Below are 23,074 nucleotides of genomic sequence, written 5' to 3' on the forward strand. Positions count from 1 at the left end.
AAAAAAAAAAAAAAGTGGGGAAGAGGGTTAGACAGCAGACAGGGCAGGGGATTAGCACCCCACAAGGTAGCCCAGCCCCACCCGGCCCCTGCCGTGCCCTGGACTTGGCTGGTACAGCTGCACTGCTGCATGAAGGCCATGTACGAAAGGAACAGAACGGAACTGTGCTCCTTGCCTTCCATTTGCACCCTTTCTATAATCCCTAAATATGCACCCCAGTCGCTCGTGCCTGGGTGTGAAGGAGGCCCTTTGCAATCACCTGTGGCTTTCTTGAAAAGTCCCTGAATGGCCAGTGTCACCTCAGGCCTTTCATCCCTTTCTCCGTGTGGAGAAAAGAGTGATCGTGCTTTGCCTTTTGGGACCACATGAGCACGCCAAGTCCTGTTTTCTGAGGTTGAGTGGTTAGAAGCACAGAGCAAAGTCTGCCCTGGGAGGGGGAGAATTCGCTATTCTTTCACCTTAGCTCTTGAGTCTTATTCTCCCCTTTCCCTTTCAAGGTTCTACCCTGAATTGCTCTTACACAAAATAGCCCCTCTTCAGCAGATTGTTAAAAGAAGGGTTTTTACAAATACAAACTTACCACATCACACCCCTTCCTAACACCCTTTGGTGATGCCCACTGCATCCCCGGTGGAGCCCGCCCTCTTGCCTGAGGCCTGCCAGGCCCCATGGATGTCTCCTTGCTCTCCACCCTCCAGGCTCTGGCCGTCCTTAAGTGCCCGGGGGCTGTGTGGAATCTTCAGGGCAGGCAAGGCCTTCTATTTCACTTCAACTCAGACATGCTTGCTGACCCCTTACACATTGTATCCAACACTGTTCTGGGGCCTGGGAACACCACAGTGACCAAAACAAAAGTCCCTGCCCTCTTGGAGCTGACATTCCAGGTGGGGAAACAGGCCCACAAGTAAACAGATACCCTGTCAGATGGTGACAGCCCCAGGAGGAAGCCTCAGCACTTTGAGGGGACAGAGTGATGTGGTCTCACCTTGTAGGGGAGGCCAAGGGTAGCCTTTAATAAGATGTTTGGGTGGAAACTGGAAGGTGTGAGGAAACAGCCAAAGACTAGGGAGGCAGAGGCCCCAAGGCAGAATGTTCCAGGCACGTTTTGGAACAACAAGGAGGCCAGCATGGCAGCAGCAAGGGGCAGGCGGGACGAGGTGACTTGGAGAGGTCATGGGTCAGGTTCCACGAGATCTTCCGATCAAGGGAGGCTGGGGCATGTTTCGGGCAGAGGAGTGATACCATTTGGCTTAGTGTTCTTGAGGATTATTGTTATATTAAACAAAAAAGTTTGCCTAAAAACCCACACACATGTGCATGGAACAGAGGATTTCTCTGACTGGTGTCAAGAATAGGCCACAGAGGGTAGAACAGAGTAGCGACACAGAGAAGGGATTGTGTTGGTCCAGGGGAGAGGTGGTTTGGGCCACAGTGTGGCAGAGGAGCTGGTGAGAGCAAGGTCTCGTGGGCCAGGCACAGCCCCTATTTGTGGGCCTTTCAGCTGATTGTGGGAGGGGAGGAGCCTCCTGATTCCTGAGGCCCCTCCTGCCGCAAGATTCTCTGTTGGTGCGGCTGTTCCATGCAGCACCGGTACGGCCAGGAAAATGTGGTCTCAGTCACCTCAGGGCCTTCTCCTGCCCCCCAGTCACTTGTGGTCTGTAAGAGTCCATCCCAAGAGCCCTGGCCAATGGATGGACCATCTGTGCGAGAACCATCCACGTGTTCTCTTTGATTTGGGTCACAGGTGCTAAGCCTGTCTCACAGCTGTATGCTATCCATCAGAAGAGCCAGTGGCCAGTGTACCCCACGGCAGACAGTGGGTCAGCGGAGCTATCCCCTACATTTCTCTAGTGAGAGATAAGTGGGAGATATTTGTATGAAGGAAAGCTCTGTATGGGGAGCCAGGAGGCCTGGGTGCTAGACCTGGTGCTGTAACCAGTTGGCCCTATACCACGGAGACATCACGTTCCCTGCCCTCAGTTTCCCCATCTCTAAAAGCTGGGCATTGAATTAGGTGGTCTCTAGGATCTGCTCCTGACCTGACAGTCGTTGCTCCTAAGACAGCAGCAGAAAGTGCCTACAATGCATGCAGGAGAGCTATGTAGCAGGGCTTCCCACACTCTGCGGCAGAGGACCTCTACTTCCATCAAACACAGCAAAAACGAAGTACTAGGAAAAGGAAGTGCCACACAGTGCCACCTGCGGTGATGGCCTCTACACGCTGGCTCTGGTTCCTGGATGGTGCTCATCCCCAACCATCACACACCATTCATGGACTGTGCAGACCACGTGGAATAACACCACCCGCAGTTAGAGTGGTTCCAGGCACAGACCTCATTTCTTCTCCAGTTCCATCACTTTGTAAATGTGGGAGCCCCTGGACAAACTGACCAATCTCTGTGTTTCTGTCCCATCACCTGTGAAATGGGGATACTGATGGTATCCACTTCTTAAGGTTGTTGCAAGGATGAAGTTATTTCACATATAAAGTGCCGAGAGTAGTGCCTGCCTCACAGAATTTGCTCCACAAGTGTTTGTGTGTGTTCTTTTAGCTGAAGCTGAGCTGATGAGATTGGGGCTAGATTTGGGGGCTGCAGTTAATCGGGAAGTGGGAGACGGACGCATGCACTAAAAAAAAGATGCCATTGCCCTCCCTAAGCAGTGAGGAAGTGTTTGTGGAAGGCTTTTGGTGCCATCAGGATCTAGGCAGCTGGGCCCTGCTCAGACTGTGTGTGGCACTGCCAATCCTCTGGGGCAGCCCCGCAGTTTGGAGCTCCTTCTGAAGCCATCTGCACCCACCTGCCTGCTCCCCTTGAAGTCACCACATACCTATAAACATTTAGATGCCACAAGCTGCAGGGGCAGCTAGTCCACTGCTCACTGGCTGGTGAATCTTTTTGCTGTTGAAACTTCCATGACTAGTAGCTACAGAGACTCTTTTTGAGGCCACGTGGTGATGGGGTACTCCACTGCCTCTGCAGACAGGTGCCCCTGGAGGGCAAGGGCTACCTAGTTCCTACAATCCCCACTAAGGGTCCAGCACCTAGGAGCTGCCCTTGGGCAGGGACAACCCTGGGAATGTCTGCTAAACAAAGGAGTAAATGAACAGGCCAGTTGTTGGTCTTAGAATATTTTCATTAAGAATTATTTCCCAGCAAGGCGCGGTGGCTCACACCTGTAATCCCAGCACTTTGGGAGGCCAAGGCAGTTGGATCACTTGAGGTCAGGAGTTTGGGACCAGCCTGGCCAACACGGTGAAACCCCGTCTCTTCCAAAAAATACAAAAATTAGCCAGGTGTGGTGGTGCACGCCTGTAATCCTAGCTACTCAGGAGGCTGAAGCACGAGAATCGCTTGAACCTGGGAAGTAGAGGTTGTAGTGAGATGAGATTGTGCCGCTGCACTCCAGCCTGGGCAACACAGCAAGACTCTGTCTCAAAAAAAAAAAAGAGAAAAAATACATAAAAATTTAAAAATAAAATTAAAGTATTATTTCCAGCCAGGTGCAGTGACTCACACCTATAATCCTAGAACTCTGGGAGGGAGGGCGAGGCAGGTGGATTGCTTGACCCTAGGAGTTTGAGACCACCCTGAGCAACATGACAAGACCCCATCTCTAAAAAAAGAAAGAAAGAAAAAATTAGCCAGGCGTGGTGGCACATGCCTATAGTCCCAGCTACTCTGGAGGCTGAGGTAGGAAGATGGCTTGAGCCTGAGAGGTTGAGGCTGCAGTGAGCCATGATAGTGCCCCTGCACTCCAGCCTGGGCTCAGTAAAAAGAATTATTTCCAAATGGAGGCCAAGGAGAGAGGATCGCCCAAGTCCAGGAATTTGAGTCCAGCTTAGGCAACGTAGTGAGACCCTATCTCTAAAACTAAAAGTTAAAAAAAAGGAAAGAGACTTATTTCTAACTCACAGATCATATTTAGATTAAAAAAACAAATACTGAAGTACCTAGTTCTAAGGAAGCATGGCACTGACTTCTGTATTTTAATCCATCAAACCTGACAAAGTTAAAGCCCTCTCTGATGGTCCATCATTTCTAGTTATTAGAAAGCCCTTTCAGATCTAGCAGAAACACCCTGTGAAGTCCATTCCTGAGTCCTCGTTTCCACCATTGGCAGCACTGCCACGTGTCTGCCCTCACCCACCAGCCACGTATGGTCTGTGGCCATGGGCTCACGTTTTGTCTCTGTGGTGCCCACTGTCCCGTGGCGGGGGGGGGGGGGATCCAGCCAGCTCCCTGCATCCTTGGCGCTCCATGGTCACCTGTTGCTGTCTGCAGCCAGCCCTGAGGCCCAGGCCCCAGCCACTCTGCTGTTAGGAGTTTGGTACAGGAATAGGGGAAAGGGAAAGGGCTGTAGCAGGAGCCAGCTCTAAAGATCCTCTCCTGTTGTTCCAAGGAGTCAGTCTTTTTCTGCGGGCAAGCCATGGAAGGATTTTAAGTAGCAGAGTGACACCATCAGACTTCGGCCTTACCTGATTGATTCATCTTGCCTCAAGGGGCCTGGGTCAGGTGGTCAGGAAAGGCCTGGACAGTGAGAGCGAGTCCAGGTTGCTGCAGGCTTTTAGGTGAAAGACAAGAGGCCCCAAAGACCTCTTGAGTAGAGATGAGAGGGAGGAGGGAGGAGACCTTTCCAGACCTGGTGAGTTACAGGCCATGAGGAGTGAAAAAGAAGATGGGATTAAGATTTCTGGCTCTGAGGACTGTCCTCCCAGGGCAGCCATAAGCCTGGTCCTTCCAGTCTCGGTGGTCCTTGTGGCTTTCAGCTGAATGGAACTGTCCTTTGTGGCTTTGAAGGGTTATGTATTGGGGAAGAGGGACTATCTCTCACCCAAACCAGGACACCTAAAGATAGCAGAGGTTACCTGCTCCCCATAGAAACCTGTTGCTGGGAGTGTCAGTGAGGCTTGTTAGCAAGGAATGGCCTGCACCATGGGATGCATTGGGCCACCTGGTCCCAGGGGTGCTGTGGTATAAGTGGTGAGGGATGGAGGAGCTGTTGGGGAGGATCAGACGTCCTCTCCCCACCAGGAATGGGTTGAGAGAGCTCCTGAGCACAAAGAGGAAGTTCCTGTCAATTCAAGGAGACCCCTGTGTGAGAAAAAGGGTGGGAAGGCTCCAAAGGGGGTCTTCACGGCAGCGGCTTACATAGACGCTCCTGTCTAGTGTCGGGTAGAAGGGTGGCACTAATGGCTGCTGCCATCTGTGCCAGCTAGCAGCTACCTGCCCCACTCCATCATTGTTATTTATATTACCTAGGACTCTGCTGTGTTGCCGGTGCCAGCTCCTGCTGGGGCATATGGAGGTCATGGAGGACAGGGCATGGGCGCATGAGGACGCAGCTCCATCCAGCTGCTCGCCTGTGGCTTTTTCTGCTCAGGAGTCACGTTTTGGCTGGTGCTTCCCTGATCCACGGGAGCAGATGAGGAAGGTGGTTTGACCTTCTCCTGTCTCTGCCTAGGGCTTAGTTCTTTCAGAAATGAGCATTGGGATCAGAGTAGGGAATGCTGCTCTGTTGCTATTGGGAAGACAGGGGTCAGAATTACCAAGTTCAAACCGCACCCAGATGTCCCACCTCCTACTTGGAACTCCACTCTAGTGATGGAAATGCTAGTGTATTTTTGGTCCTTTTGGCACTAACTACCCTGTCATCCTTTTCGAGTTTCTGATTCTTGAGAGGCAAGTAGTCTACCGATTGGGAGCTAGGCAGCCTAGTTTGGGATCCCAGCCCTGCTTCTCACTAGCAGCATGACCTGGGGAGGTAATTACTTAGCCTCTGTGCACCTTAGTTTCTTCAAGCCTGAGGTGGGAATAATATTACCTACTTGGCAAGGTTGTTGTAAGAACTAAGTGGGTTAATGGATAGATACAATGTATTTAGATAGGTATCAGTTATCTGTTGATAACAGTATTACCTTCTTCCCAGGATTGTTGTAAGAACTAAGTGGGTTAATAGATACAATGTATTTAGATAGGTGTCAGTTATCTGTTGCCCTTGTAACACATCACTGCCCCAACAGAGTGCCTTAAGATGGCAACATTTATTTTGCTTGAGTTTGCAGTTTGAGCAGGGCTTGGTGGAGTTGCCTTTTTGCTGTTGTATGTAGCATCTGTTTGGACAGCTTAACTGGGGCTGGAGGATCTATTTTTGAGATGGCTCCTTGATGTGTCAGAGAAGTTGGTACTACCCATTGGCTGGGTGCTCAGCTGGGCTGTGAACTGGGGCCTTGAGTCTTCCCTCTCCACCAGCTGCTTGGGCTTCCTTACAAAATGGTCGCTCGGTTCCACAAGTAAGTGCCCCAAGAGAATAAGGTGAAAGTATTTTTATAACCTCAGAAGTCATGAGGTTCCCTGTTCTCTGTTAGTCACAGCAGTCATGAAGGCTCACCTGATTTCAAGAGGAAGAGAGACAGCTTCTATCTGTGTGTGGAAAAGTGGCAAGGTTCCAGAAGAGCATGGAAGGTGAAAGATAATGTGGTGGCCATTTTTGGAAAATAAAATCTGCCATAGGATAGGTTTTGGCATACAGTAAACCTCAATAAATGTTCGCTACCAGTAGATTAAAATTATCATCTGCATTCCTCATCCCCAGCTCCTCTTCCTTAGAGGCGGTGATAGTACAGCATAGTGGTTAAGTGCATCTGCTCTGGAGGCAAGCTGCTAGGGGCCAAAGCCTGGTTCCGCCCTTACAGCTGTGTGATCTTGGACAGATTGCTTAACCTCTTGACAAATTTATTGAAAGATACAAACCACCAAAGCTTTCTCAGTAAGAATAGAAAACCTGAGTGGCCCTATATGTACTGAAGAAGGTTAATACGTAATAAAAACTTTCCTAGAAAGAAAACTTCAGGCCCAGATAGCTTTCCTGGTGAAGGCTATACATTAGGGAAGAAATAATACGAATTTGACCCGAAGTCTTCCAGAAAATTGAAAAGGAGGAAATATTTTCTAGCACATTTTATGAGACCAGCATTACCTTGATACCCAAAGACATATGAAATCCAGAATGCTCCAGTGAGCATTTTCTTTGAGTGTCATGTTGGTACTCAAAGAGTATGGAATTTTGGAGCATTTGGATTTCAGATTTTCAGATTAGGGATACTCAAGCTGAAATCATCTCAAAGTAGACAAAGTGTTTGACAAAATCCAGCACCTATTCATGGTAAGATCTCACAACAAACTAGGCATAGAAAGGAATTTCCTCAGCCTGATAAAGGGTATCTATGAGAAACTTCTACCTTACATCATACTGAGTGGTGAAAAACTGAATGCTTTTCCCCTAAGATCAGGAATGAGACAAAGATATCCCTTCTTATCATTTTTATTCAGTATTGTAAGGGAGGTTCTAAACAGTGCCATAAGGCAAGAAAAACAAAAGGCATCTGGATTAGAAAGGAAGAAGTAAAACTGTCCTTATTCTCAGACAACATGATCTTCTGTATAGAAAAGCCCATGACATTTACAAAAGAGGCTACTAGACCTTTTAAGTGAGCTTATCCAGGTTGCAGGATAGAAGGCCAATATATAAAAATTAGTTGTATTTCTGTATACTAACAACAAACAATTGGAAATTGAGATTAAAAGACAACTTCATTTACAGCAGCATCGGAAATATGAAAGACTTCGTGATAAATCTAACAAAAGATGTGTCAGGTCCATATACTGAAAGCTACAAAACATTACTAAGATAAATTAAAGAAGATCAAAATAAACTGAGAGATATACCTTATTCATGAGTTTTTAAGGTGTCTCATTGATAGATTTGACAATTTCAATCAAATCCCAGCAGGCTTTTTTTAAAGTAGAAATTGACTATTTGTGTGTGTGTTTGTTTGTTTCTTTATTTATTTATTTTGAGACAGAGTCTCATTCTGTAACCCAAGCTGGAGTGCAGTGGCGCAGTCTTGGCTCACTGCAGCCTCCACCTCCTGGGCTCATGTGAGTCTCATACCTCAGCCTCCTGAGTAGCTGGGACTACAGGTGCGTGACACCATGCCCGGCTAATTTTTGTATTTTAGTAGAGACCGGCGGGGTTTCACTTTGTTGCCCAGGGTGGTCTCGAACTCCTGAGCTCAGGTGATCCATCTGCCTTGGCCTCCCAAATTGCTAGGATTACAGGCGTGAGCCACTGCACCTGGCCTGTTATTATTGAGACAGGATCTTGCTCTGTCACCCAGGCTGGAATGCAGTAGCATGATCATAGCTCACTCTAGCCTTGACCTCTCAGGCTCAAGTAATCCTCCCACCTCAGCCTCCTGAGTAGCTGGGACTATAGGTGCAAGCTACCATGCCCAGCTGATTTTTATACTTTCTGTAGAGATGAGGTCTTAGTATGTTACCCAGACTGGTCTTCAACTCTTGACTTCAAGCGATCCATCCACCTCAGCCTCCCAAAGTGCTGGGATTATAGGCACATGCCACCATGCCTGACTAATTTTTTTACTTAAAAAAGTTTTTTTTTTTTGTAGAGATAGGGTCTCACTATATTCCCCAGGCTGGGTTTTTATCGATTGATTGATTGATTGGACTCCTAGGTTAGGGACAAAGAAATTGACTAATTCTAAAGTTTATATGGAAGTTCAAAAGAACTGGGCTAGCCAAAACAACTTTGAAAAAAGATGAACGAAGTTGAAGGATTAACACTACCTGGGTTTTTTTTGTTTGTTTTTTGAGACAGAGTCTCGCTCTGTCCCCCAGGCGGGATTGCAGTGGCGTGATCTCCGTTCACTGCAAGCTCCGCCTCCTGGGTTCACGCCATTCTCCTGCCTCAGCCTCCTGAGTAGCTGGGACTACAGGCGCCCGCCACCACGCCTGGCTAATTTTTTTGTATTTTTAGCAGAGACGGGGTTTCACTATGTTAGCCAGGATGGTCTCGATCTCCTGACCTCGTGATCCGCCTGTCTTGGCCTCCCAAAGTGCTGGGATTACAGGCGTGAACCACTGCACCCTGCCAACATTTACCTGATTTTAAGACCTATAAAGCCACAGTAATGAAGGCATTGAGGTATTGATGTGAAATCTTTGTTTTTATTTTTCTTTACAGGCTTGAGCCACCGCGCCCGGCCTATTTTTCTTTTTTAAAGACAGTGTCTTTCTGTGTTGTCCAGGCTGGCTTGAACTATCAGGCTAAGGTGATCCTCCCACTTCAGCCTTCTTAGCAGCTGGGACTACAGACTTACACCACTGTGCCTTGATGTGAAATCTTTTTTATTTTAATTTTTTTGTAGAGACAGGATCTCACTGTGTTGCCCAGGCTAGTCTTGAACTCTTGGGCTCAAGTGATCCTCCCCGCCTTGGCCTGATGTGAAATCTTTATGACCAGGGGTTAGGCAAAGATTTCTTAGATATGATATCAAAAGTATTAATCCATAAAAGAATAAATGGATAAGTTGGCCTTCATCAAAATTTGTAAAACTTCTGTTTCAGTGACCTTTGAAAGTCGCTGTTAGAAAAGAATGAGAAGAGAAACCACAAAGGGGAAAAGATTTGCAAATCATCATGTATCTGATAGACTTGTATCCAGAGTGTATAAAAGAGCTCTCAATTTAATAGTAATAATAATAATAATAAGCAAAGAAAAAGGTGAAAGATCTGGACACTTCAAAGAAGATACACAAATGGTAAATAAACATGTGGAAAGATGTGCAGCATTATTGTTAGGAAAATGGATGTGCCTGGTCCTGGTTGCTCATGACTAGCAATTCAAGATCAGAAGGACCTTTTGCAACCCAACAGGCCTTTGAGCCCTGTCAGTTTCCTGTCCCTTGCATGGTTGTAAGCCTTACACATTTGCTTCCTGCCAACTGTGCAGGAACATTAGATTTTTTTTTTTTGAGACGGAGTCTTGCTCTGTCCCCCAGGCTAGAGTGGTGGCGCAATTTTGGCTCACTGCAACCTCTGCCTTCCAGGTTCAAGCGATTCTCATGCCTCAGCCTCCTGAATAGCTGGGATTACAGGCACCTGCCACCACGCCTGGCTACTTTTTGTATTTTTAGTAGAGTCGGGGTTTCGTCATGTTGGCCATGCTGGTCTTGAACACCTGACCTCAAGTGATCCGTCCACCTTGGCCTCCCAAAGTGCTGGGATTACAGGTGTGAGCCACCGTGCTCAGCCCAAAACATTAGATTCTTTATCTTCCTTCAGGTGGATCATTTACAATGCGGATTTACAGATTTCTCTCAGATTCACTTCTTCCCAATGAATGCATCATTTCTTGGTGCCATTGTTTACTGTGTGTATCAGTAGAGTCTCAGGATTATTGTGACAAACCCAACTCAGACTCAAATGGGATCTCTTTATCAGCTTGGATTTTGGAAATTAAGGGGTAGATTTCAGGCACAGCTGAATTCCAGAGGTGCAGCTGGTGTTAGTGTTATCTCTTGGTTATTGTTTTGTTCTCTGCTGACTTCCTTCTCAGGCAAGTTTTCCCAATGTGGTGGCAGAGGCAGCCGCGAGCAACAACAGGGAAAGAGCCCCTCCTTCCTAATTGGCCCAGGAACAGTTTCAAGTTCAGCTGTCACTGGCTGGACTTGGGTCAGCAGCCATGCCTGAACCAATCCCTGGGCCCAGGGGAGACGAGGGGCTCATTGCCAGGCCCAGGTCACCTGCCCGGGAGCCAGGGGTGGAGTCGGCCAGAGCCAAACAATGTGGACAGAGAGCAAGGAGGGGATGTTCTACCGAGACAGATGGCCCAGTGTTGCTGGGGGAGGAGGGCGTGGCTGTCAGCAGGGAAGAGCAACAGATGGCCCTGCACCAGGGGACAAATCCAGTTGTTTTTAATTTTTAACTAAGTAGGATGTTAATATGCTTCCAAAAGTCAAAGGATTCAAAAAGGGTCCATCTACACTGTTCCTTATAGCCCTTGTAGGACAACTGATTTCATTGACTTCTCATTTTTCCTTCCTGTGTTTCTTTTGGTAAAGATAAGTCGATGTATTTATGTTTTCTTGTTTCCTCCCTTTTGTACACATTAGAGAGCATACTGTTTGTACTCTTTTGTACTTGCTTTTTTCACTTACCAAGAGAAAGGAAAACATTTGTAACCAGCTGTGCTAATTCTTGCCGTTATCAGTACACAGCATGGAGGTTGATTTGAAGATGACGGAATGTCCATGTGAGCATATGAAGGGACTGCCAGGCTTTTCTTCTGCCGAACAGTGTCTTTATGCTCTTAAGCCTGGATGCCAAGTGAATCTCTCTCCTCTTCCAATGCAGATGGCGGCAGCTATGCCATCCACGACTCACAGGCCCCCAGTCTCAGCTCTGAGGGCGGGAATTCCCCCTCCAGCCCCACACACAACTGGGAGATGAATTACCAAGAGGCAGCAATCTACCTCCAGGTGAGTATCTCCAGTCAGGCCCTGGCGGTTCTCTGCACCTATTGGTGGGGTGGGGCAGCCAGGACTCTGTTAGGTGCCCAGAAATTCAGTTCCAGCGGTGGTTCATGCTGCTGTTGCTCGTATGTGAGCTTCAGGTTTGTAAGATGGGCTGGCTGACCTGACTGTGCTCATAGGGGAAAACTGCCGTGCACCGGCTTGTCTTCAGGCCCCTGTTTGGGGCTGTGCCAACCCCCACAATTTCCAGAGTGTCCACTCGGCCTTCCCTGCCACCCTCCCTCTTCTCAGGGCACACTGAGAGGCCACATTCGCAGGAGGGAACTCTTCTTTACATACTGAATGCTGTAGCTTTATTCCTGTTTAACTTGTTGCTGCTTTCCTGTTTGCTATTTTAGGTTTTTTTTTTTAAATATTTTTGTGTGAAAGGTGAAAGTAATACATGCTTATTACAATAAATTTAGATATAAAAAAGAATGAAGAAACATTCGCCTAAGGCAGTCACTGTCAACATTATTTCCTTCCAGGTTTAAAAAAAAAAAAAGTTATAAGAATAATATATCTGTTTTCCAAAAATGTCATATGGTATGTGCAATTTTATATTCTGTTTTTTTTTTTCCCCCTAGCATAAGCTTTTTTTTTTCTTTTTTTCTTTTTTTGAAGACAGTCTCATTCCATCACCCAGGCTGGAGTTGGATTGTAGTGGCTTGATCTTGGCTCATTGCAACCTCTGCCTCCCGGGTTCAAGCGAGTCTCCTGCCTCAGCCTCTGGAGTAGCTGGGATAACAGGCATGTGCCACTATGCCCGGCTAATTTTTGTATTTTTATAGAGATAGGGTTTCACCTTGTTGTCCAGGCTGGTCTTGAACTCTTGACCTCAGGTGATCTGCCCACCTCAGCCTCCCAAATTGCTGGGGTTACAGGCATGAGCCACCACACCTGGCTATTTAAATAGCTTTAAATTATATCAGGTAAATTATCCTAATTTACTGAACCTGATAATCTTGAATATTTTCCCTTATTGTAAATTATAATCCAAGGACAGTCTATACATAGCACTCCCACCCCCTTACATCTAGGATTGTTTTACTAGAAAAGTAAAAGAAATGGAAAGTCTAAGAAATGGAATGACCGGGTAGAAGGAATCAACAATTTTTAGGGCCTTGATGTTTAGCATGGAATCCTCTCCACAGGAAGTATTGCCTCTTTACTGACGGCCCCACTGGCGGTGACATTTTAACCTTAATCTTGCCAATCTTGTCACTATAAGATTTCAGTTTCTGGTTTGCATTAAGAGTTTGGATGAGGAAATAGACTTTTTCTTAAATGCATTCACATCATAATTTTCCCTAATCTTTCTTATCTGAATCAGCTCTCCACTGCAAGTATTTGTTTTGTCATTTAAAAAAGATTTAGTGAAATTCAAGCCTGGGCAACATGGCAGAATCCATCTCTGGAAAAAATATAAAAATTAGCCAGGCGTGGCATGTGTACCCTTTAGTCCCAGCTGCTTGCAAGACTGAGGTGAAGGTGTCGCCTGAGTCTGGGAAGTTGAGGCTTCAGTGAGCCATGTTTGTGTCACTGCACTTCAGCCTGGGTACAAAATGAGACCCTGTCTAAAAAAAAGAAAAAAGATTTAATGAAATGTAGACATTTGTGTGATGGTTGTTCAATCATCTGTTTCTCATATGTTCATGCAGCATCATATACACCTAAACGATTGTGTTTTGTTTCAAGTTAAGGCAACAGAATGTTTTAGGGAAATTGTCCCAAGCTCAGGCATACTTGTTAATGATCTAGCGAGGACATCTTTTGCACATCGCCTTCTCTGAGGCTGGATAAGAGGGTGGGATTGGTCAGAACACAGACTCAGAATGGCTGAAGCTCTAAGGATCCTGATCATTCCTCCTTTTCCTAAGCAGGTGAGGACATTGGTAATGAAAATATGAGACTTTAAGGGGCACCTGCTAATCTTTTTAACAAGCCTCTGAGGCTGCAGTGATCATCTCCCACTTTACAGATGTGGTGACTGAGACTCAGAGGAGCCAAATGATGCCCAAGGCCACCTGGCTAGGGAGTTGCAGAGCTCCACATTTAAACTGTTGAGCCTCCAGATGATATTTTTTATTCTGTGTGCTGTTGCATCACTTATGAACTGACTGTGTGCATCTCCTTGAAAATGGGCCATGTATTTGTGGAAAAAAGCAGTTATGGAACAGCTGGTGTTGTATGATCATTTTAAATTGATGTCATACAGCAGCATATGCATGTGGGTATGTATGTGTACAGATATCTATACATATCTGGAAAGTTGTTTAAATATTAAAGATGATTATCTGTGGCTGATGGAATTTTTACTACCTTACAAATTTATATTGTTTAAATTATTTTACCAAAAATGCATTTTTTTAAAAAAATGTAAGAAAAACTTGGATTTCTTTGAACAGTCACCGTCATTCACATCTGTTCCTGGAGGATGAGATGGCCTGTTTTTGTTGAGACAGACTCTCACTCTGTTGCCCACGCTGGAGTACAGTGGTGCGATCTCGGCTCACTGCAACCTCCTTCCAGGTTCAAGCTATTCTCCTGCCTCAGCCACCCAGGTAACTGGGACTACAGGCACCTGCCACCACGCCCGGCTAATTTTTGTATTTTTAGTAGAGACGGGGTTTCACCATGTTGGCCAGGCTGGTCTCAAACTCCTGACCTCAAGTGATCCACCCACTTAAGCCTCCCAAAGTGCTGGGATTACAGGTGTGAGCCTCTGTGCCCGGCTCAAGATGGCCTGGCTTTTCACACTTGCAGCCAGGCTACAGGTCCTGCAGTGAGCCAGGTTGCTGGTGTGCATGGATAATTGGCCCTCGCTACTTTGAGGGTGTCTGGTGCCTGCAGTTCCCCCTCTTCCCACATTTTACCTGTTACCTGTTAACTCACTCATCCTCTGGAGCCACGTGCTCAGCAATCCTGGTGCCTTTGAAACAGTACTCATTTCTATGTGGACTTGGACCCCAGGGAGCAGAGAGCAAAGGCCTAGAAGTCGCTACAACTGGCCTTCCTTATTTTTCCAAATCTAATTTATGATCAGCAGCCAGGAAACAGGGCCGACGTTCTCTTGGGTTTTCTTCAGAATCCAGTGCCATGGGTGATGTTTCCATCTGTTGGTGGCGACCTCATTCCCCCCATCTCTTCTGGGACGATTCCAAGTCCTAGAGTTAAAATCTGAGCCCCCATGTCAGTGGTTCTTCTAGCGAGACCTTCATTCCTGGCTATTTGTTGGAAGAAATTGCCCAAGAAATACATTTTTTTTTTTTTTTTAGTTATTGAAACCAGCAGCTTCCCAGGCCACTGTATGTGGCCCCCTGCCCACTGCTGTGGCCATGGAGGTGGTAGTGAAAACCACAGCCCTGCACAGAGCACAGAACCATGTTCAACTTACCCTCTGTTGACTGCCAAGGTGTTTGCTCCCTTTGACATGCCTACCCCTGCCAGGTTTGCTGCTGGGTCTGTGGTTTGCCTCGATTTTTTGCTAATGAGGAGAGCAGTTTATCCAGCTTCAGGGAAGTGACTCACTCACAGTCACTCTGCAAACTGCAAGCAGGGCCTTTCCCAGAATAAGTTTGTGAGAATGGGCCGAGCATGGTGGCTCACACTTGTAATCCTAGCACTTTGGGAGGCTGAGGTGGGCGGATCACTTGAGCTCAGGAGTTCAAGACCAGCCTGGGTCACATGGTGAAGCACCATCTCTACTAAAAATACAAAAATTAGCCAGGTGTGGTGGTGTGCACTTGTTGTTCCAGCTACCCAGGAGGCTGAGGCAAGAGAATTGCTTGAACCCAGGAGGCGGAGGTTGCAGTGAGCTGAGATTGTACCACTGCATTCCAGCCTGGGTGACACAGGAAGACTCTGTCTCAAAAAAAAAGAAAAAAAATGTTGTTACATAACATATAAATATATCAAAATATCACATTGTACCCCATATACAATTATTATTTGTCAGTTGAAACAAAGTAGGGTATGGGGAATCCTGAATTAAGTAAATGTATAATAGCAATACGCCACTGTGCAGCTCCTTTTTTTGGAGACAGGGACCCAGGCTGGAGTATAGAGTATAGTAGTGTTCAAGTGATTCCCCTGTCTCAGCCTCCCAAGTAGCTGGGACCACAGGCACATGCCACCATACCCGGCTAATTTTTGTATTTTTAGTAGAGATGAGGTTTCACCATGTTGGCCAGGCTGGTCTCGAACTCCTGACCTCAGGTGATCCATGCGCCTCAGCCTCCCAAAGTGCTGGGATTACAGGCATGAGCCACTGTGCCTGTTCTGGGTAACTCTTGAAGGGTGTTAAAGGGTCTGACTAGGCAGGGTTATTGGCTTCCTTTTTTCTGGTAATGTTCATGTAACTTATGATAATAGCGAATACCTGTAGTGAGCTGACTGTGTGGCAGACACCACTCGAAGTGCATTTCAAATGTCCTCACCTTTCTTCTTCACAACAGCCCCAGGAGGAAGCACTAATGTTAGTGCCCTTACCGTTGAAGAAGCTGAGCCTCAAGGGCGAAGGAACCTTCCCAACATTCCTCAGGAAAGGAGTAGAAAGCCAAGGTTCAGCTCATGTGGTTCCTCCCAGGCTCTTTACACTGAGCTCTTTTTTTTTTTTTTTTTTTTTTTTGAGACAGAGTCTTGCTCTGTCGCCCAGGCTGGAGTGCAGTGGCACGATCTCGGCTCACTGCAAGCTCCGCCTCCTGGGTTCTTGCTATTCTTCTGCCTCAGCCTCTCCAGTAGCTGGGACTACGGGTGCCTGCCACCATGCCCGGCTAATTTGTTTGTATTTTTAGTAGAGACGGGGTTTCACCATGTTAGCCAGGATGATCTCAATCTCCTGACCTCGTGATCCACCCGCCTCGGCCTCCCAAAGTGCTGGGATTACAGGCGTGAGCCACTGAACCTGGCCTCTGAGCTCTTTACACTCTGCTGGGCACTCCTAGAGGGAGAACTTGGCCTCTGAGGGGACTGGACATGCCTGTTTCTCTTTACCTCCTGCTAGGACCTTTCTTCTTTTTTTTCTTTTTCTTTTTTTTTTTTTGAGACCAGATCTTGCTCTGTGGTCCAGGTTGGAGTACAGTGGCACGATCTTGGCTCACTGCAGGTTTGACCTCCCGGGCTCAAGTGATTCTCCCATCTCAGCCTCCTAAGTAGCTGGCACCAGGGGTCTCACCATGTTGCCCAGGCTGGTCTCAAACTCATGCGCTCAAGCAATCCTCCTGCCTCAGCCTCCCAAAGTGCTGCGATTACAGGCATGAGCCATGGCACCCAGCCCCTCCCCTCTTTTTTAAGAGATGGGGTCTTGCTGTGTTGACCAGGCTAGACTTGAACTCCTGGCTCAAGGGATCTTCCCGCCTTGGTCTCTGGAGTAGCTGGGATGTCACTACACCTGACTATCTCAGGACCCTTTTAGTCTTTGGTTCCTCCAAGTGGTTTTTAAGAAGCAGCAAGTCTCTTGAGCCCATCAGCAGGCAGGAGTGAGACTTGACCATCATGAGTTCCGCGAAGATCATTTTGATTTTCCAGCATCTTCTGTCTCTGGCCTAAATCTCTCCTCACCTGCCTGGGGCCTTCCTTTCCTCCCCTGCCCATGGTTCCTCTTTGGCGCTGGACAGGTCTCCAGGCTCACATGCCCACACTGCTCTCATCTTTTCAGGAAGGCGAGAACAATGACAAGTTCTTCACCCACCCCAAGGATGCCAAGGCGCTGGCGGCCTACCTCTTTGCACACAATCACCTCTTCTACCTGATGGAGCTGGCCACGGCCCTGCTGCTGCTGCTGCTCTCCCTGTGCGAGGCCCCCGCCGTCCCCGCGCTCCGGCTCGGCATCTACGTGAGCGCACATGCTCCTCACATGGGGGGCTGGGAGCCACGGCTTTCAGGGCAAACGACAGAACCCCAAAAAGGAACATACTGGGAGGACAAACACTGCAAACAGACTTAAAACAGAGAGATACCAGGTGGTCATAGAGGCCTTGGGAGCAGAAATGCCTGGGTGTCCCTGCTGGAGTGAATGGCCTTCAGCCAGTCTCTCTGGGATTCTACCCACCAGTACATTCCAGGGAGGGGAAGTGTCCCAGGCCCTAGTCAGAACCAGTGCCCACACCTTGGCTCCGGGTGGGGAGGGCACCCAGTGGACAGTCCCACTACTCTGTCTCCAGCCCCAAAGGGTGTGGTCACCATGGGAGGCGGGGATGTTTCCTGGGCTCCAGCCCCTCAGATGTCCCCACACCTAGGCCCAGCCATCATTCAGTGGGGGCCAGAGCAGGTGTGGAGCTGTGCTTGTTCCCTTCTCAAAGACTGTGTGGGAGGCATGGAAGCAGGGAAGGAAGCCTGTGCCTGTTGAGTTAGGAAGCGCTCATCCAGCCTGGCCTCTGAGGCCCTCCATGACTCAGTTTCCCTTCCTGTTTCTCCTTCTTCGTGCCTGAAACTCACAGCTCCAGCCAGTCTGTGTTTCTTCCTCTGCACACTTCCCCCATTCTGTCCCCTGTGCTGGAGTCTGTCTTCCCATCCCTTCACTCTGTCAGTTCCTGCCCACTGGAATGTCCACAGGCCCCGGACCTCCACACCCCCGGGAGGAGGAGCTCTCCCATGTCTGTTTCCCAGAAGCACTTGACTTCCCTGCTGGGAAGGTTTTCCAGCTGAGGGTTTTCCATGTCTTGTCCTTTTGTCCAGAATGAGGATGAGAGTTTTAGGAACTGCTCTCTGCTTGACAGTCCTTGTTTCTTTGACAATCGGATTTTATTTCTTAAGTTCCTAATTGATGCTTTCTTAGTGTCTTTCATAGATCTTTTGTAAATTACATGAAATCCCTCTTAGAACAAGGCTAGATATTAAATTTTATCTTATTTTGTTTTTCTTATTTTTTTTTTTGTTTTTGAGACTGAGTCTCCCTCTGTTGCCCAGGCTGGTGTGCAGTGGCACCATCTCGGCTCACTGCAACATCTGCCTCCTGGGCTCAAGCAATTCTCCTGCCTCAGCCTCCTGAGTAGCTGGGATTACAGGTGTGCGCCACCTCGCCCAGCTAATTTGTTTTTCTTACTTTTAAACTTCAGGCTCCTTCCTGATTTTTTATCATTTGGACCAGCATGTCAGTTTCCTGGATATCAAGTTTATGTTCAGTTTTTCTGGGGAAGGCTCCGTGACCAAGGCTTTGTCTTTAGGCTAGCAGGGCCAGGTTTTTGTAACTCTGGTGTGTGTTGGGAGGATGTCCTGGGGCACTTCCAGGTCCTGGGAGGATTGGGCAATGAGGAGTGGCCGTGGGCTGGGCTGGCCATGACACATCCCCACACCCTCTGGTCTCAGGTCCACGCCACCCTGGAGCTATTCGCCCTGATGGTGGTAGTGTTTGAACTCTGCATGAAGTTACGCTGGCTGGGCCTCCACACCTTCATCCGGCACAAGCGGACCATGGTCAAGGTGATGTGTCCGCCCATCTGTCCCTCCCCTTGCAGCCTTTTCTCCCATGTCACCCTCAAACCTGTCTCTTTGGTACAATTCAGAATCCACCATGGACCCAGTCCCTGCTTAGAGGTGTCACCCTAGGGTCCTTGTCCTGACCACGCCCTCAGCCTTGCCGGTGCCCTAGATGTTGTGGTGATGCCAGCAGTAGCTAATGTGAGGGGGTGTTTACTACCTGCCAGGCACTGGTGCAGTCACCTTGGAGAGAGGTGTGCTGCTCTCCCTGTTTTATATTCATCTGGAGACATGGGGTTCACACCCCACTGCGCCTGGGCTCACCTGTCCCTAGTGTTATGCATTTTCTCTCTGTGCCGCAGAGAGTGGCGTGAGTAGGAGCACGTCAGGGTGGCACTTTGTAGTGTGTGGAGCATGTGTGCTACTCTAGGAGAGTGTAGCCAAGTAAGCAGAGCTGCAGAGGAGCTGCAGGCCCCAGCATCCCTGATGTGAGTAGGGAGGGCTGATCGAGGGGCCTGGCAGAGTGGCAGTTTTGCCTCCTCAGTGGATACCAGCAGTCATGCTTCCCTTCGGCTCATTCTCCTGGTGCCACACACCTGAGCCGGCAGCTGGAGTTTTTTTCTTCTGGGGCTGCCTGGTGTTGGCAGGAAGTGTGAGAGAGGGCTGGAGAGAAGAAAAGGCCTCCCGAGGCCAGAGTGGGCACTGCCTCTCCAGCCCCCCATTCTAGGTATGCAGGATGAGGGCTGGGCTGCAGGGCCTGACAGTGCTCCATGCCTGCCCCACTGCAGACCTCGGTGCTGGTGGTGCAGTTTGTTGAGGCCATTGTGGTGTTGGTACGGCAGATGTCCCATGTGCGGGTGACCCGAGCACTGCGCTGCATTTTCCTGGTGGACTGTCGGTATTGCGGTGGCGTCCGGCGGTAAGGCCCGGGTTGGAAGCTGGGCAGACAGTCACTATCCTGGCATGGCCTGACCTCTGGGCTGGTGGGGCAAGAGCTTGTGAGTCAGTTAGTGATGAGGTCAACCCTGCATGCTGGTGGGAGTACACGTACACTCACTCTCCCTCTGCCATTCCACCCACGCACAGGAGAAGGCGATGTTCCTGCTGCAGTGTAGGTTTGCGGCCTCTGGGTCCAGGGCTTTTTCCCATCTTTTCTGCAGCCTTCCAGAGCTGCTTCCTCGCTCTATGCGTGTTATCTACCCAAATGCAGGCAGCTCAGCAGCGTCCATGTGACACAAGCAGACTCTTCCGCCATCTCCACTGAGGCTGTGGGACCAAACTCAAACCGGACCAAGCCTCGACTGAGATTTATTTTGGGAGACGCAATCTGGAAAATTTCTTGGCTGGTCTACTGTTGCTGAGAGTGGGCTTGTAATTCATTCTTTGTGCCCATCTGCAAAGCTAGAAACAGGACTTGTCCTTGAAACAGGCCCAGTGTCCCAGGACTAAGTGGCCTTGAGATGTCTTCATGCTTTCCACGTCCTGCTCATGGAAACTGACCTTTGCGCCCAAGGTGATGCCCTTGGCCTTCTGCTGCTCTGTTCCCCGCTTGCATGGCACTTGCCTCCTTGGGCCGTCACCAGGTGGAGGTGGCTGTGTGCTACGCCTGCCCCAGTTCTTCCCCGCCACCCACTGAGTGGGGGTCTCAAGACACTTAGGAAAATGAAGCATGATGTCACACCAGGGTGTGGCAGGGTTTAGTATTTCGAGTCAGAAGCACTAGGCCCCCATCTCAACAAGGAGGAGTCCTAGACGGCCCGCCCCAGCTGGCACCTCCCCTGAGCTGCCCTATCTCTCCCCAGCAACCTGCGGCAGATCTTCCAGTCCCTGCCACCCTTCATGGACATCCTCCTGCTGCTGCTGTTCTTCATGATCATCTTCGCCATCCTCGGTGAGTTCCTGCTTCTCAGGCCTAGGTGCACTCAAAAAGCACGTTCACAGTGGATGAAAAATTATTTTGGGCCTGGCGCAATGGCTCACGCTTATAACCCTAGCATTTTGGGAGGCCAAGGTGGGCGGATAATCTAGGTCAGGAGTTTGAGGCCAGCCTGGTCAACATGGTGAAATCCAGTCTCTACTAAAAGTACAAAAATTAGCTAGGCGTGGGTGACACACGCCTGTAATCCCAGCTACTTGGGAGGCTGAGGGAGAAGAATTGCTTGAACCCGGGATACCAAGGTTGCAGTGAGCTGAGATCGTACCACTGCTTTCCAGCCTGGGCAATAGCAGAGTAAGTGAGACTTTGTCTCAAAAAAAAAAGAGAAGAAAAATTATTTTGACAGTGCCTTAGTCCTTTTGGACTGCTATAACAAAATGCCATAGACTGCATGGCTTATAAACAACAAAAGTTTATTTCTTCCCAACTGGGTGGCTTATAAACAACAGAAGTTTTTTTCTCCCTGTTCTGGAGGCTGTGAAATCTGGAAGTCCAAGATCAAGGGCCAGCCGTAGGTGTCTGGTGAGGGCCTGTTCCTTGATCCATAGGTGGTGCCTTCTGGCTGTGTCCTCACGTGGTGGAAGGTGGGAGGCAGCTCTCTGGGACCTCTTTTTTTTTTTTTGAGACAGAGTCTCACCCTGTTACCCAGGCTGGAGTACAGTGGCGTGATCTCAGCTCATTGCAACCTCCGCCTCCCAGGTTCCAGTGATTGTCCTGCCTCAGCCTCCTGAGTAACTAGGACTACAGGCACCCACCACCACACCCAGCTAATTTTCGTACTCTTAGCAGAGACAGGGTCTCACCATATTGGCCAGGCTGGTCTCCAACTCCTGACCTTGTGATCCACCTGCCTTGGCCTCCCAAAGTGCTGGGATTACAGGTGTGGGCCACTGCGCCCAGCCTCTGAGACCTCTTTTATATGGGCACTTCGGGAGGACTTCACACTCATGACCTCTTCACCTCCCACAGCCCCCACCTCCTAACACCCTCAACTTGGGGATTAGATTTCAACATAGGGATTAGGGGCCTGGGAACACAAACATTCAGACCAGAGCAGGTAGTTTCAGAAATTCAGAAAGATTTTAAAAATATGCCAGGCATGGTGTCTCATGCCAATTGTCCCACCATTTTGGGAGGCTGAGGCAGGTAGATCGCTTGAGTCCAGGAGTTCGAGACCAGCGCGAGACCCCATGTCTACAAAAAAAAAAAAAAAAAATACAGGAATTAGCTGGGCATGGTGGTGTGTGACATGCTCCTGTGGTCCCTGCTACTCAGGAGGTGAGGCAGGAGGATCACCTGAGCGTGGGGAGACAGAGGTTGCAATGAGCTGTGACGGCGCCACTGCATTCCAGCCTGGGTGACAGAGCAAGACCCTGTCTCAAAATAAATAAATAATAATAACATGAACACCCATGGACCTACCATCCAGCTTAGGAAATGAAGCCTTAGAATAAAATGGAAGGCACGTTTGTGACCTTTAGTGATCGTGATTCCCACTTTCCCCAAGGGTACCCACTGTCCTAAGCTTATCATTCCCATGCACTTCTTTATATTTTGTTTCACATTTACATTTCCCCAAGTGACAAAGAAATGATAAAGCTTTGCATACTTAAAAAAGTCTCTAAGTGGTTATATAATATGGGTGTCCACTTCTACACATTGCTCTTTCGCTCAGTACTGTGTTTTTGAAATTTATTCCTGTTGATACATGTAGATGCCGTATACTCATTTTCACTGGAGCAGAGCAAGTATGCCAAAGCTTGTTAATCTGCTCTCCTGTTGGACGTTTTTCTTATCACAAATCCCACCGCAGTCAACACTCCTGTGTGTTTCCTGGTGCTCACGCTTGAGAGTTTCTCGAAGGCACTTGCCTGGGCCCTGAGAGACGGCAAGCTTCAGCTTCACTGGGTACAGCAAGGTCACAGGCTGCTCACTCAGGAGGGCTTGGTTTTTCACATGGGGCTGACTGTGATAGCCACACAGAGTCACAGGGCGTAGACATTGGAAGCCCTGGTACTCAGCTGGGAAAGCCAAGGTCCTTTCGCCAGGACTCCGCAGATGGCGAAGACAGTGGGACTCCAGAGCCCTGACTCTGAGGCTAGAGGCAGGCCCCACCCCTCCTGGCCCTCATGACTGCCTTGTCCTGAGTCATGGCTCTCACTTCCTCCCACCCGCCATCCCACTCTTGGTAGAATTTTGTTTGTGCTTCTCCAGGAGTAGGGCTGATTTCCCCTGAGGGCAGAGTTCCTCCCTTTTCCCACTCAGGATTTCAGGGACTCTGGGAGTGATCCATTCCTGAAGGGAGGAAGTGAATGGCATTCCCACCCTGGGACCCTGGCTGCAGG

General features: G+C 48.7%; 1 protein-coding gene across 4 annotated transcripts in view; it reads left to right on the plus strand.

The window, feature by feature from the left end:
* Positions 1 to 23,074, plus strand: part of TPCN1 (two pore segment channel 1) — a 73,090-nt gene that overhangs the window by 26,342 nt on the left and 23,674 nt on the right. For all 4 annotated transcript variants that reach the window (XM_011928686.1, XM_011928685.1, XM_011928684.1 and 1 more), the window contains 5 exons: positions 11,217 to 11,341; positions 17,034 to 17,210; positions 18,683 to 18,796; positions 19,582 to 19,712; positions 20,596 to 20,684. In XM_011928686.1, the coding sequence (XP_011784076.1) occupies positions 11,217 to 11,341; positions 17,034 to 17,210; positions 18,683 to 18,796; positions 19,582 to 19,712; positions 20,596 to 20,684 (636 nt within the window). The remainder of the gene's footprint in view (positions 1 to 11,216; positions 11,342 to 17,033; positions 17,211 to 18,682; positions 18,797 to 19,581; positions 19,713 to 20,595; positions 20,685 to 23,074) is intronic.

This window comes from Colobus angolensis, unplaced genomic scaffold (assembly GCF_000951035.1).
Source record: "Colobus angolensis palliatus isolate OR3802 unplaced genomic scaffold, Cang.pa_1.0 Scaffold79, whole genome shotgun sequence".
Taxonomy (NCBI): Eukaryota; Metazoa; Chordata; class Mammalia; order Primates; family Cercopithecidae; genus Colobus; species Colobus angolensis.